Source organism: Dunckerocampus dactyliophorus, chromosome 1 (assembly GCF_027744805.1).
Source record: "Dunckerocampus dactyliophorus isolate RoL2022-P2 chromosome 1, RoL_Ddac_1.1, whole genome shotgun sequence".
Classification (NCBI taxonomy): Eukaryota; Metazoa; Chordata; class Actinopteri; order Syngnathiformes; family Syngnathidae; genus Dunckerocampus; species Dunckerocampus dactyliophorus.
In genome coordinates this window covers 49,382,151-49,397,917 of record NC_072819.1, presented here as the reverse complement: position 1 = coordinate 49,397,917, position 15,767 = coordinate 49,382,151, and the positions used below count along the sequence as shown (strand labels likewise).

Here is a 15,767-nt window from a genome sequence, read left to right as displayed (position 1 = left end):
GATGCCCCCTCACAACAATACGACATATTGCCGCTAACGGGGGGAACAATTTCAAGGCAAGACAGATAATATCTTTGTGATGTTTCTATCGCACACATTCAAATCAAATCAAACTTTATTTATAATACATTTTCATTCATTAGGACACAAAACCCTATCAGGGGCTTCGCCTCAGGGTACACAGATCACCGGTGCCTAAATGTGCGTGCGTGTGCATCTGTGAGAGAACGTACGCCATCGATCACCGTGACAGGCGGGTGTGCGTTTACTTAATGATGTGGGGGTTTATATATGAAGTGATGGCCGACATGCGGGTGGGGGAGTGAGTGAGGAAGGGGTCGGTGGGAGGGGGGAGCTGAGGCCGCGGCAGCCCAAGGATGTGACATTAAAATATCATCAAGGTGATGGATGCCGGCACCACTCACAACATTAAAGGGAAATGCAAAAAAAAGAACCAGCTGTGCAACAGAACTGAAATCATGACGTGTGGTAATGACTTTGTCGCCGGGTGCGTGCCACCCTGCACCTGTGAGTTCCTGTGACTTCATTAAGGAGTCACGGGTGCTACCACTGTTGCTTTCTTGTTTGACATCCCCATAAACATCCTCAGCTTTTTAAATGCAAACTCTGGCTGCTTCACTGCTGAGGCACGAGCAATAAACACTTGCACATCCAGTGATGACCAGTAGGGGGCAAACGAATGAAAAACCAAATAAATTACAGCATTTCGTGGGTACATATGTGCTCCCATAAACAAATAAAAAACTTAATTTAACACGAAGTGCGCTGCGGAAGAATACACAATGTGCTTAATGGCGGCCATAGAGTGTGTTCAGATGGTCGGAAATCGCAAAATTCTCTAGCCTATACAGTACAGTTCAGTTAGTATCAAATTATAGAATTAACTGCAATTAATTAGTCATATTTAGTGCATTATGTTTTTTTTTTTTTTTTTTTTTACTTTACCTCTTACTACTACTTGCCTTGTTATAACAATCCATTTTATGCCTTGGACTTCTTGTGATTGGGTGGAAAACAACAGTCGCAACACGAGGTGGACATTGACTGGCTGCCATTGTATTTGGGCGTGTTTAGCATCAACTGATTGGCTCCAATTTTAGTTGGGAGGGCAAGGTGAGGACCGGCGAGTAGCGGATATCGCTACTCGATCGGTACCAAAAACACTACGTCACTTCCTCCACTCACACATTTTTACAACAGCGCTTCTGCAACACCACGTGCTGTGATATTTACTATTATTTTTAAAATTGATAAACATAAATGGTCAATAACCATACTTTATAAATGTAATATATTGTTGTTTTTTTTCTTAGTGACACTTATTAAAAGATTTCGCCAGCATGCAGATGTTTCTCTCGTCTTTATTCACCAAGAGTGACCCAAAGTGAAAACGTACCCGATGCACGTGTAATCCGCGTGACTAAATACAAATACAGATACAATGAAATGAATGAAATGAAATGAAACAAAACCTAAAATGCCGTGACGTTTGAATGTACACAACAGCAAGCAGAGTACAAAGATGGCTTTGTCCGCGTACCGGCAGCTAGAATATTTTTCTAAACGGAGCAATACCATCCATCCATCCACCCATTGATTGCTAGCTAAATGATTTTTTGTTTTTGTCTGCAGGTTTTCAGTGCTGGAAAAAAGCCTTATAATAATTCATACAACCAAGAAAGGAGGCTTTAATTTCTCCACTTTGCACAATGGATATGATATCCTTTTTTGAAACTACTAAGGTTTTTTGGGGGTGGAGGAGTGACATATGTTGCACATGTGTATTACAAATTGGGTTACCCAACACGTGACTGCCAAAAACTAGGCTGACCGGATGTAGATGCGCAGAAAAAAACGTGACAAGATTTCTCATTCAGAAAAAAGGCACTAGGACTGGGACAATAATAAAAAAATTAATTAATCAAACAATAAATTAAAATGAACTCAATCATTTTTGCCGGCTTCCGTATATTTGCATGTGCATGCGTGTCTGTTTCCCTCGTCTCTCGCCTTCAAACAGGCGGGAAGAGGCTTCACGCTGTGCATTGGTTTCAGCACCTTGCCTCGTTTGCTCTGTAGAACAACGTCATGAGCGGAGTGAGCCTCTTTGTCAGTCATACTGTCTCTTTTTTTTAAAAACATTTTTCATTGTACTTTTCTTGAAAGCAGTGGTTCTCAATTATTTACTGTCATGCACCCACTGGGGGACAGAAATGTTCTCACGCTTGAGGCATAATTAGCCTTTAGCTCGTTAGCCTTCTGTTGCTAGTGAACAATTAAAACTGACAAGTGAAATAATTCCCAGAGTCACTTTCATGGCAAATGTTGATCCAAAATTGGAGGAGAATGTGAACGCCAGGCTGGCATGGAGGTTTCGAGACAGAGTCGACATTTTTATGTGTATCAATTACCGGCAGATTTTTACCAGGAAAAAAAGTCGTCGTGCTCTTTGCAAGTTAATTGGCCATCACAATGTTAAAGAGAGGCTGGATTTTGCATAAAGTTGAAGATGATGGTGAGATATTGCCATAATTACAAGTGTGACCTATTCACAGACGTGGGGAACATGGGGGAATGGTCAAATTAGAGGGGGGTAGATGGACAGAGACACAGAGAGTTTGGCGAGGACTGGCTGGTTTTAGCTTTATGGACGTGTACACACCCACACACGCGCTGCCACACACGTGAAAACTTAAAAGCCAGGGTCAAATACGCTCAGTTCAAACGAGCTCGCCACAGTCACACACACTGTGCGTCTGCAGACAGCTAAAAGAATAAACAGGAGACATGAATAGATATTGTAACCAGACTCTTATGTTTATGTCTCCTTTGCTTAGCTTACTACTTGGGATCACCCGGCTCACACGAGCAAATGGAGAAACTCACCTTCGCTTTCAAACACACTACAAAAAAACAACAACACGCACTCAGAGTGAGAATGGCGCTCCCGGCCTTGAGCGGAGAGCTCGCAAAACACTTTTAACCATTCAAGGCTGCAGACATATAAGAGCACATAAAAGAGCAGCAGGGCGGCTAAAGGACTGATCCTGCAAGGTCAAAGCGTCTGAATGAATTCCACACTCAAGTGGTGTGCTGTGACACTGCTCTCTCATGGAGGATAGAATACATGAGCGGGAGCGAAGTGTGTTAACTTTGAGTCCATTAACACAAACTATTAGACAGAAGACACACTGATGAGTCTTGTGTCATCAGTGCAATTACATGTTAGTCAAATTCCTGACATGGGGAGGTTTCTCCATTTTCTCCAAGGTGCCAGCTTAAATGGACTGGATGTAATTCAGTCTTTTGCCAAACCAATGTTGACTCTGCTGTGCTACTTGGCGATATACAGCCTATCAGTGTGCTCTGCATACTTTATCGGTTGGACCTATCACATCAGCTAGCAGCAGACTGGAGCTGTATACCCTTTTTGTACGTTGTATGCGTCGATATTTGTAAAAAACATATCTGGTATTCGACTTCTGACTTGAACCCTGCTGCAGTGCCAGCATGTGTAAAAAGCTCACTCCGATTTTCCATCGATCAAACACTCGATCCTTGGTTAGTGTCATTAATTCGTTCCAGGTGGTCCGACTCTTACCAAATCAATTTCTCCAAAAAGAAATCATGTAAAACCAATGAATCCGTCCCAGAAAGCCAAAAATGTTAACACATCGGGCATCTCTCTGTGTGGAGGTTGCATGTTTCCTCCCACATTCCAAAAAAAAAAATGCAAATAATGCAAAATGCAATCGTTTGTTTGTTTGTGTTCAAAGTAACCGGAAAAGTTCTGAGTGGATTTGGATGACATATTCAGGAATTGTCGGAAATGGGATATGGAAGAACTGATTACATTTTGGGGGTGATCACCGTCTGGATCCAGGGATTTTTAAATGATTCTTTGACATTGCGAGATAGGACCATTTTCGGCATTTGTGCATATAACTCCACAAAAAATGGTCAGAGCACTTGGGAAAACAAATACAGGACAAGTTTCCAACAGGTTCTACAAAATATCAAAGACTGATCCAGATAATGGAATCATTCCGGATATTACGATCCAGCATATGAAAAAATATCCTTTGGAATTTTCATCCTAGTAAGTCAACAAATGAAGCTATAAACATGCAGCGAATACCATTACATACCATTTAGCCAAGACACTGTGGAATCTGGATTTGTTGTACGGAGATAGATCCCGAAGAAAACCGCCATTACGGAAAATCTGACTTTTGTGAATAACTCCTGAACAAATATTGATATCATTGAGGAAAAGGCTTCTTGAGACGTCATCTGTACTTCTGTGTAGAAGGTGTCGGACGTTTCGCTCCTCATCCAAAGAGCTTCGTCAGCAAACTAATAAGTGCTGGTAGCTTAGGCCTTAAATACAGTAAGAGTGGGCGGAATTGGTGTGCCAACACCCTCCTCCTATTGGTTCGTTACACTAAGCCTGCATTCCTCATCTTTACAGTGGTATAATCCTATCCTGTTATTCACACCTACGATAAAAGGGAAGTGTCGCTCCCTGAATTGGGTATGAACGACTCTGATACTGGCTTGTTAGCATCTATTGTTCTGGCTCGGCCCTGCCTTCACCTCATTTGCAAGACTAAGAGCTGTGGGTTTTGGTCTCAGTAACCTGCTGAACACAGGGTCCAAATTGAACCTCAAACCACCATTCCGATTCAATGATGGGTTCTGTTGTTTGACAAAAATAGCTTCCTTTACTCCTCTTTCAAACCATCTGTTTTCTTTGGCCAAAATCTTTACCTCGCTGTCCTGAAAAGAGTGATTGGTAGCTTTCAGGTGTAGATGTACTGCTGATTGAGGACCACTAGCATTGTCCCTGCGATGTTGATAAAGCCTTTTTTGGAGCATTTGCTTAGTTTCCCCAATGTAGTGCTCTTTGCATTCCTCATCTTTACAGTGGAACTGAACTGCATTCCTCATCTTTACAGTGGAACTGAACTGTAAAGATGAGGAATGCAAAGAGCACTACATTGGGGAAACTAAGCAAATGCTCCAAAAAAGGCTTTATCAACATCGCAGGGACAATGCTAGTGGTCCTCAATCAGCAGTACATCTACACCTGAAAGCTACCAATCACTCTTTTCAGGACAGCGAGGTAAAGATTTTGGCCAAAGAAAACAGATGGTTTGAAAGAGGAGTAAAGGAAGCTATTTTTGTCAAACAACAGAACCCATCATTGAATCGGAATGGTGGTTTGAGGTTCAATTTGGACCCTGTGTTCAGCAGGTTACTGAGACCAAAACCCACAGCTCTTAGTCTTGCAAATGAGGTGAAGGCAGGGCCGAGCCAGAACAATAGATGCTAACAAGCCAGTATCAGAGTCGTTCATACCCAATTCAGGGAGCGACACTTCCCTTTTATCGTAGGTGTGAATAACAGGATAGGATTATACCACTGTAAAGATGAGGAATGCAGGCTTAGTGTAACGAACCAATAGGAGGAGGGTGTTGGCACACCAATTCCGCCCACTCTTACTGTATTTAAGGCCTAAGCTACCAGCACTTATTAGTTTGCTGACGAAGCTCTTCGGATGAGGAGCGAAACGTCCGACACCTTCTACACAGAAGTACAGATGACGTCTCAAGAAGCCTTTTCCTCGATGGACAACTCCTGTACGACTGAGAGCCTACACAGACGCATTGATATCATTATGAATCCAATTGCTAATGCTATGTTTTCATGGTCAATGAATCTAAATATGCACATGAAATAAATGTAAGACAAATATGTATGGTGTAAATCACAGTATGGGGGGGGACTATGGTGCTTGGCAGAGGTCTGTGCTCTCCAAGTGCTTTTCTAGTTTTAATTGTTTAAACCTGAGAGTATTTGTTGGGGAATCTAAACATTAGTTGATCAAATTTAATAGTAATTGCTGGGAAATTTTAATTTTAGTTGTTAAAACTTGACAGCATTTGTTGGGAAAACATGATATTACATGTTAGGAAAACAGACAAATATGCATGCAATATGAGTACACTGATTTTTTTATGCTGACACCACCAATGGAAGAGTAGTAGTACTTTGCTTCATGAATACACAACTCTTATATGCAGGAAAGACCAGCAAACACGTCGGAATTCTAACATTGCCACAGTTGTCTAGCAATTCCGTAAAAATAAGAAGGCATAGTTTTTGGGCAAAATTTGTATGGTTTTCCTTTTTTGAAGTACCGGTTTAGACACCGTTTAAGCACCAACACCACATCTAGTTTTAAATATACTCCATTGTTTCATTTTGTCTTTAAACCTTCCTCAAAATTACATTCATCATTTCATCATTTTATTTCCATCCTTTCCTTTCTTACTTGAGGACATTTTATTGTTTTTGAGTTCCCATTCCCACAAAGTATGTGTGTATGTGTGTGTGTGTGTGTGTGTGTGTTTGTGTGTGTGTGTGTATGTGTGTGTGTGTGTGTGTGTGTGTGTGTGTGTGTGTGGGTTGTGTGAGTGTGTGTGAATGGAAGCGGGGTGTTTCATTACCGTGCTCCTCAGGGGACAAACACACTTTTATTTTTTACTACGGACATCGCTGTCTTTTTATGGGGTGCAAAATAACAATCGGATCAGAGGTTGCACCCACGCCGGCTGCGCTTTAATTGTATCAGAGTTTGGATAACGACAGCGTGGCGGCGAACCGACAGGAGGAACACATGCAGCCCAGGGATGTATAATGAGTGACGCAGCCTTAGGGCTACAAAGAAAGCAGCTGTGTTGTGCATCTGTGAGTGGCTAATGACAACCGGCGAGCACAGATCCATTGCTCTGTAAACAGAGACAACAACAAGCAAGGAAACGAGCGCAGCAGGCGGCAGCTTGAGGTTGGACAGTAAATCCATCCCATATTTCCCGCCTTGGCTCTGGTTGTGTCGTTGGTCAGTCTAACTTTGGAGGGAACAATTAACTCGGTTTCGTGCGCTTCGTGTTCCCACGTATCGCGGTTATGTACGCACTCCCAAAAATGATCAATACAGTGTTGCCTCGCTCCATCGCGGTTCACCTTTCACGGACTCGCTATTTCGCGGATTTATTTTAGTGCTTTTTATTTATTTATTAATTAAAAAATATCTTTTTTTTTTTTTACGGTGTACGGCCGCTGTTACAGGCCGAGCCTGCCTTTAACAAGAATTGCATTGTGGGAAGCTGAGTGCTGTAGTTCTGTGCTTTGGCGGCGGTTCCTCTCTATTCTCTCTGCACCGCCCATTGTCTTCTGCCTCCCGATTGGCTGTCGACCGTTGTCAATCAATCTCCTTCCTGCCATCTCTTGTGGTCATGGCTAGCAAACTAGCTTTTGAGCTTTTGCTAACACTGTAAACAACAGAAGAAACACAAGACGCTAACCGCGTGTGACTCGGAATGCTGTGTTGTTGCAAGGTTTCTCCGCGACAAAACCCACAATTGTCAACAATACGTTCTGCACCCAAAAGGCAGAGGAAGCCAGCCATCACACAAAAAGCTGGACTTCTGGACATGTTGAAAGAAGGCAGAAGTTACGTGGCGTATACGTTTTAACAAGGATACAAAAATGCTACAGCCAAACAGTGCCAGGATGACGAGGCACCGTCAAAGGAGTGAAATACACGTGAGTCACTTAATCATTTCTTGTGTCCAACCTGGTAGGTTGATCATTAAAATTCAAACAAAATTGTTAATTTGAGAGCTTTTAAAAAAGAAAGAAATGTGAGAAAAAAGACAAGTGTATGAAGTGCATGGTGAGGGGTCTTACAGTCTTTAAACATAATAATTGTAAAATAGATGGATACTTCGCTTATTTCACTTATTGCGGGCTATTTTGGGAACCTATGCCCCGCGATAAACGAGGGAACACAGTACAGTCGTCTTGCTATATCGTGGTTCAAACATCGCTCACAATGAATGAATGAAAATGAATGAATTCATAAATCTCTGTTTCCTGGTGGACTGCTGCTTAACATATTGAAAGCCAAGTCATATGTAGTATTCTGGTCACCAGGCGTCACCGATGAGACATTACCTTACATTACCTTAACTTGCACCGCATAGTCAGCCATGGATGCACAGTCCGACATGACATGGTGAAAAAAAGTTAGCCTCCCATTCCGTGTGGAAGTGGTACCTTTTTGGATTCTTCTGGAACCTTCTTTTGGATCCTTCTTCCCCGCTCAGTTTGAAACCTTTTCTTAAGTTTAGAATAAATACATTGGAGGCTAATTTGCCATGCTTAAAGCGGCGGCTGTCACTTGTGTCCCTACAGAGATCCCGTAGCCTGCGTGGAAGAGTTGCGCAATGTGGTGTAAACAAAGCTAGCAGTAGTAGTAATAGTAGTAGTAGTACATAAAGGGGGGTTATTTCACGTCTGCAGGCCTCTAATAATGGTCATAAAGAGGTTTTCTATGCTCTAACTACAAAAATATTCAATATGTTAATATTGAATCCAACTTTGAGGGAATTAATTAATTAATTAACTAATTAATCCTAATAAACGAGGGACGACTGTACTGTACAAAAGGAAAGAGAATGATTCGTACTGTACTTATGTCGCTACACTGAAGAAGGACATCACTTCTCTTATTTTTAGTTCACTTTCCCCCTTCGTTATGTTTCCCAAGCAGGCTCCTTTGATGGCAATTCAAAGAAAATGAAAGTGAAAAATGAAGGGCGGAAATGGTGCCCTGCATTGGCTGCATTGCTGGTCCAAGCTGCTCGAACACAGCGACCATCATCAAGGATAAAGACGGTATTCTTCAACGTGTAAAGGATCTGTCATAACTGCGCAGTGTAGTGGTCTCATTATTGAGACTTCCTCCTCCCAATAAGCCTGTCTCTCCCTCCCTTGCAACACCCTTTCCAGTGTGCAAGACTGCAAGTGAGTTGTTCTTTTTTTTATTATTATTGTTTCACTTAATTTTGTATGAAATATTGGATTTTATATGTCCTTTGTGTGTTTTGTGTACAGTGAGAGGGACGTGTTCATGTAGGTATGAGTTCCAACTTACACTCACTCACAGTCATAGGAACGGAACTTGTATGCAGACCGGAGACCCCGTGTATGATTTTCTGCATTCGCTTTTGAAAGGAAGCTCATTCTAAACTGTTTGATAAATAGTTATTGATTTACATGCAGAGTTTGAGCGGTAGATGCACAGATCCGTCACGCTGGATCAATGCAGACATCTAGCGGAGCCAATGTCACCACAGAACATTGAGAGATTTCAAGCTATTGTACTGTACAAAGAAAGGAGTCCAGTACAATGAAATGGAAAAAAATGGAAAAGCAATGAAAGAGAAGAGTAAGCGTGATGGCTGCTGCAGAACTAAACGAAAAAAGGGTGAACGGAAATGTCACCCGTCTGTAAGATGTACTATGTGATGAACTAAATGAAGAGGAGAGAGGGCACCGCGCGGATGCCATAGTCCGTAGTCCGTAGTGAAATGGGTAACGTTTCATCCAGATGCAGACTTTCTTCGAGATCCGTGGGAACAAGACTGAAACATGTCAGGGGGTGGTACCATTTAGCAGGGGAACAATGTTCTCAGCATGTCTTTTTAACTTGTGTTCTTTTGTGACACGCCACAGTCCAGCCAGCCCTGCATCCTGCCCGGGCTCCAATCTGCGTCCACAGATCCCTGCTGAATGAGAGTTGCGCAGTGAAAGCCCGCGTGGTAAACTCGTTGTCCAGTGCGGCTCTTAAAGTGTGCAAGGTTTACAAATATACAACTTTTTTGGAGTTTTTACACAACAGTTGTCTTTTCATGACATCATCCCTGTGCCTCACACTCCAGGCATGACGTAACCCACTCAATCAGCCTGCTACATTTGCTACTGTGCTGGCATCGTGGCTCGCTTGGAAAGTGCATTTGGATCACTCTTACCTTGGAATACTAGCGTTTTGGACTACTATCACACTTTCAGCCATGGAAATCTACAAACCGTTTTGTGGTGTGTGGCCCATGCCTAATGTCGGGCAAACTATATCACACTCACCCGATGTGGGTCGTGCTCCAGGACTCTACGCCGTGCTGCGTCCTGTTCCTCGTAGGCTGGTGCAGCCCGGGTCTGCTGGTATTCCCGCCGCATCCCCTGGGGCCTCTGATCACTGCAGGGAGATAGACATGCATAAGTGATGATGCATGGGTGGTGTTTGGAGTCGAGCGGCACACAGGATTCCCATGGAAGGTGCAGATCTAAGTGATATTGTAAAGCAGGGAAATGAAAAGCCTGGAGGAATATGATACACTCTGCTTCATCTTCCCTCACACCCGTCGGTGCACGATGACAAGCAGGGAGAGAGCAGCGAGAGTGACAGGCCGACAGACAAGATCCACAAAAACTGCCTCTGAGCTCACGTCACATTCTGAAGGTGGAAAAGCAAGACGGGGAAAAAGCGGAATTCAGTACGCTTCTTAGCAGCAACACGGCAAGGCAGGTCTCATAAACATAAACAGCCCGGGAGCCTTCATTAAACAGCTGCTGCACCTCATGTTGGAATGCTCCGACCTGCAGGCGGTATTGACCGTGACAGAGCAACAGGGAGCAGATAGAGTGGTTCATTAGGAAAGCACCTTTTCATGGCTGGGCTGACTGTGTGTGTGAGAAAGCGGATAACTTTAAGAATAAATAAAAACTGTAGACAGCGACCCTCTCCTGATTTAATGCAGGGAGAGAAGGCTGAGTCATGCGCTCCTCTGTGCCAGTGCGTCCATATGCAAAGAGTCGCCATCATTCAACTCACAAGTGTGTATTTGTGACTCCAAGCTGAACTGCCACCCCGAGGAAAGAGAGACCCTTTCCAAAAGTGTATGTGCTGCGAAGGACCACTGGATAGAGACGGGCCCCCGTCTCCAGAATGACTTCGGACTTCTCCCAACGCACCGCTAATCAATACAAATCTGTCTTGTTGCTTTCCCTGCCGACAACCCAGTCGCTACATTATTCCCGCTTTTCTCCGAGACGCTCACAGCCAACTATTTCATTGCATGCCGCCCATTTCCGACCGAGCCCATTAGCCAATCCCAGGGCCCATAATTAGGGGCTGCCATCTTGACTGAGCATGCATGTTGTTCTACAAATGAAACAACACTGTAATTATGTCATTAAGCCGTAGTTCTCGTGACTGACAATAGCAAAAACGATCACATTAATGGTTCTGATTGAAGGCAAACTGCTTCATCCCAAAGATGGCATAGAAAAAAACAATAATAACATTAAATAAATATACATTTGTATCCACTTAAGTGCGCTATCAATGCATTCTATGTGTGACTCCAATCATTTTTAACATTTTCTTAAGTAAAATAGCATAATTTGCTAAAAAACTTCCTGTCGGCTTCAGTGCGTGAGCCGAGCCTATCGTCTGAGTGCACCGAGCTGGATGTCCGCATGTCGTCAATATAATGTTTGCAGAAACATTTATTATTCATCATGGCTCTCTACATGTGTTTGTGTGACATCATTATTCTGGCTAATCGGACAATAAAATACAGAGAAATGTCAAACGCTGAGTCGCTGCAGTACTCAGCGTGCGTGAGCTGGAAAGTGCTTTTTAAAATTTTTTTTTTACTCTATTTCAATAGTCAAACAGCAGCGCCAGTGAAATGCTTGAAATATTTGTATGCTGTGCTGAATGAATGCAGGACCTTGACTGCCAAGGTGCAGAATGATACATATATATCCACGCTCAACAGAAACTCATTGCTTTTACAACAAAGTAACAAAGCAAGTATAGGGCACAAGTACTGTACTTCATACAAATAAAAGGTAAGAGAACAAATGTTTTTCAGCTCAGAAAAAAAGGGAACTAAATGAAAGTGAATTATTCTCTTCTTTTTCCTACCTAATATTTTTCCTTTATCCTCAACTCATTCAATACCAGAGAGGTACAGTAGCTATACGTTTTTATACACCCAAATGGCTGATCCCAACAATACATTTATATAACAATACACTTATTTTTGTGTGAGAGGCTAAAAGAGGTGATGACGCAACTCCCCACTAATGGATTTGCCTTCAGAGCAATTTTAAGTCATAAAAACGGCCACAAGGTGGCAAAAGTGGATTTGATAAGAGCTCGGCAGACGTCATGTGGAGCGTAGAGGAGTGTAGCGTGCAGAAGGTTACACATTGTAGGGAAATTTTAACACATGCACACGCACACACACGTGTGCACACACGCACACATGTAGTTCAGTTCCAAATGTGAAAATTCTCAATAGTTCATGGTGTTATATTTGTAAATAAATTGTTATTTTGATGTAAAAACATGTTTTTGTGTTGTTTATGATGGCATAGTTGTTTAGATATAGAAAATATTGTTGTCCAGATATAGAAAAGCAAAAAACATTTGTGTGAAAGTGAAAGTTATGCTTGAAATGTCCTGTATCTTTTCACAAAAAGCTGTTTATCCTCCCTCTTCTAGTTGGGAACTGATATTTTCCTGAAACGTACATACGTATGTTCTACTGCTGATTGCTAAAGAATGGAAAAAGGTAGACAACGTTTTTTTTCCTGATGAAAGACGGGAGTCTAATGTTTATACAGCCACAAAACACCTTGAAAGTTCAGTCAAAAGTAGTATAAAAGTATAAAAACGTAAAGTATATAAAAAAAAAACTGAAGGAGCTGTCTTTTGAAAAACGTCTGGGACTGAATGCGTTAATAAGCCACCGGTATTAGCATCAAAAACACCACAGGCGTCAGTTCCTCACCAGACATGAACCCCGCCACATGCCAAGGCCAGGGAAGCAAAGCGGTCTGGTGTCCAGTGACACATACTGTGTACAAATTTTGGTTCTGAAAATTGTGGTTGCATGCGACTCACAGCATAATGGCTTATCCTCCAAGGTGGCAGTGGTTGGCAGCAGCAAGAAGTGATAGATATGCTGGAGAAAACTGAGAGGTAAGCAGCAACTTGGAAAGAGCAAAATAAAGGTTCCACGGCAAGAACCAAAACCGTCTTGCATATGAAAGCCAGCTGACGGTGTACAAGGCTCAAGTTAACTACTCTGGGGTTTTGTGTTTTTTTGCCAGTGTGAGGGCAGACTAATTGGAAGGTGTGCTCCGCCACCGGCAGCTTCATCACATCTTGCTGTGGGTGAGGAAGCAGCACAGGCAGGCAGTTTGGATGCTGGAGGTAAGCAAACATCAAACACTTAGATTCCTGGTGCAGTCCTGGGAATTGTCAGACACAAGTTCAGAAGCGCTCCGATGAGACAAACAAAGAGGCTGTCACTGCAAACATAAAAGACGGGTACCTTATATTCCTCCATCAGAATCACTGAAACCTGCCTCTCAGCGTGTTACAAGTCTGTTTGCTGTTGTGCACTCGCTGTTAATTGGTCTGGAAATTTTGTCCATCCCTCAATTTTCTTTACCGCTTGTCCTCATTATGGTCACGGGTAAGCTGGAGTCTATACCAGCTGACTTCAAGTGAGAGGCGGAGTACACCCTGGACTGGTGCCAAGCCAATGGCAGGGCAGAAATTTTGTCAAATCAAGAATTTTAAAACTGATTACAAAACACAGAGACTTGGATTTACATTATTTCTTCTGGGAAAAATTGCCTTGGTTTTTGTCCGTTTTGGTTTTGGAGCGAAATACAGCAGTGGAACCTTGGTTAGCATCTGTAATCCGTTCCAAAAGGTCCAACTCTAACCAAAACGCACTCTAACCAAATCAAATTTTCCCAGAAGAAATAATGTAAATCCGATTAATCTGTTCCAGGAAGCCAAATACAGCGGTGTGAAAAAGTGTTTGCCTTCCTGCATTCTTTTGTTTTTTTTTCCACATTTTGTCACACGTAAATGTTTCAGATCATCAAACAAATTTAAATATTAGTCAGTGACAACACAACTGAACACAAAATGCAGTTTTTAAAATGAAAAGGGAGAAAAAAAATCAGAGGTCACAAAAGACGCCACAACAACATCCAAAGAACTGAAATCGTATCGTCAACCACAAATCCTCATATGAATCGAATCATTATGAAAACAAGACACTCCTGGTCTACACAATCTGCATGGATACTTAGACCTCCTTCAGTTAAGAAGAAAGGAAATGGGAAAGCGACACTGAGACAAAGGAAGAATCCATCCTGAAAAAGAATCCCTTTACATTTAGTTCCTGTCACCTGACTTAGGTTATAAGCACACCTTCATGCCCCCCCCCAAATTTCTTCCATTTCTATTTCATCTCCTCACACTGCTTCCCAGACCAGCTATGACGGGGGACCTCTGCCTTAATGCCTTTTGACAAGCATAGCTAACCTTTTCTCTCTACAGGTCAGCCTATCGCACAGCGCTAATCAAATGTGACGCACATCACGGCACGCACCTGCCACCGGAGCCACTAATGAAAATGTCCCGGCAGTAAAATAGGGGGACGACACTTGGGAGTCCACTGTTCCCTGTTGGACAGGATGAGGGGTGTGCTGGGGAGGAAGGTGGGGTCGTCTGCAGACTTGGTTTTAAAAAAAACATTTGGAAAAGACTGCACTGCAATCAGCGTTAGCCCATCACCTGCCATCTCCCGGATGTGTGATAAGCACCTGTCGACTTCTGCATCAAAGAAGCGTAAAGGATGAGGGGCAGCCATTGCTGTTTCCCTGGTAACAAATCCATGTACGCACACAGGATAGCTTAATCATACTTTAACGCAAGATACTTTAATGAAAAGCTGTGATTCTCCATTGGACCGCAGACGGCGTTTGTTGCTAGGTTACGCCGAGCTTTCTCGTAAAAATGTAACATGTAGGCGTATGTGAGTGCATGTTTCTACTTGTGCATGTATGAATGAAAGCCACACCACTTGTACAGACGTACGTATGTGGGCCCCTGTGACCCAGCCACAGGTGGTGGACTGTGAATTGAAACAGTCGGCAATAAGGGAGCATGTGCAAGTCGGCTGCGTATGATTATTAATGTCAGGACCAATGCAAAACGTATGGCGAATAAAGCCGGGGGGTGGGTGCTAAATATATGCAGGATGGATTCACTCCAAAAACAATATGAATGAGAAGACTCCTCATCCATCATGCTAAGGCTAAAGACCAACTAACCAACTAATATGCATTACGGGTAAAGCAGGGAGGATGACAGAGTGAGCGAGCCAGACAGAGAAACGGGCTAGTAATGAAGCACCCGCCACTAGTGGATGAAAGCTTAAGCGGTCTAACAGATCCGTCAGGCTGCTAGACTGTGGCTAATTATTCCTGCTCCTCTTTTGTCTGAATCCTCCAGTCTCCAATGTACTCTACAGCGCTAATTCTACACAACCTTCCCTCCCTCTGTCTTCTCCTGCTTTGGAGTTATCCCTCCGTCTGTCTCTCCATCGCCATCTGTGTCCAACCACTCCTTCGTCATCCTCTTTGCTTGGACTGAGAGTAGGCTTTGTTTTCCAATTTGCAAGTCAATAGTCAATAAGGGTGCGTTCACACTTGTGGCCCGATACCCTGGATCAAAACTAGGGTTGGGCGATATGGACCTTAGCATGAATCACAATATTTTGGGGATGTATCATGACGATACATATGACGATACAATTAAAGTCATCCGAATCTTGTATAAAAAGCTACAAACCTTAAACCACAAATAAATACATTGCTCTCAAATTGTAAAGCACATTTGTTTATGGTAACAAACTGGCTAACTTTTCTAATGAGATGCCAGCCTCTGCACCACACTAGTCTGGTCTGGTTTGCACTCACGCTTGTATTTTTGTCAGCGGATCGAGTCGTGCTCTCAG

General features: G+C 42.9%; 1 protein-coding gene across 6 annotated transcripts in view; it reads right to left on the bottom strand.

The window, feature by feature from the left end:
- pard3ba (par-3 family cell polarity regulator beta a) overlaps nt 1–15,767 on the bottom strand; it is a 164,809-nt gene that overhangs the window by 29,408 nt on the left and 119,634 nt on the right. For 5 of the 6 annotated variants that reach the window (XM_054793478.1, XM_054793487.1, XM_054793496.1 and 2 more), the window contains one exon: nt 10,015–10,126. In XM_054793478.1, the coding sequence (XP_054649453.1) occupies nt 10,015–10,126 (112 nt within the window). Of the gene's footprint in view, nt 1–5,543; nt 9,657–10,014; nt 10,127–15,767 lie in introns of those variants that run through there. The other variant, XM_054793505.1, reaches the window with a different exon arrangement.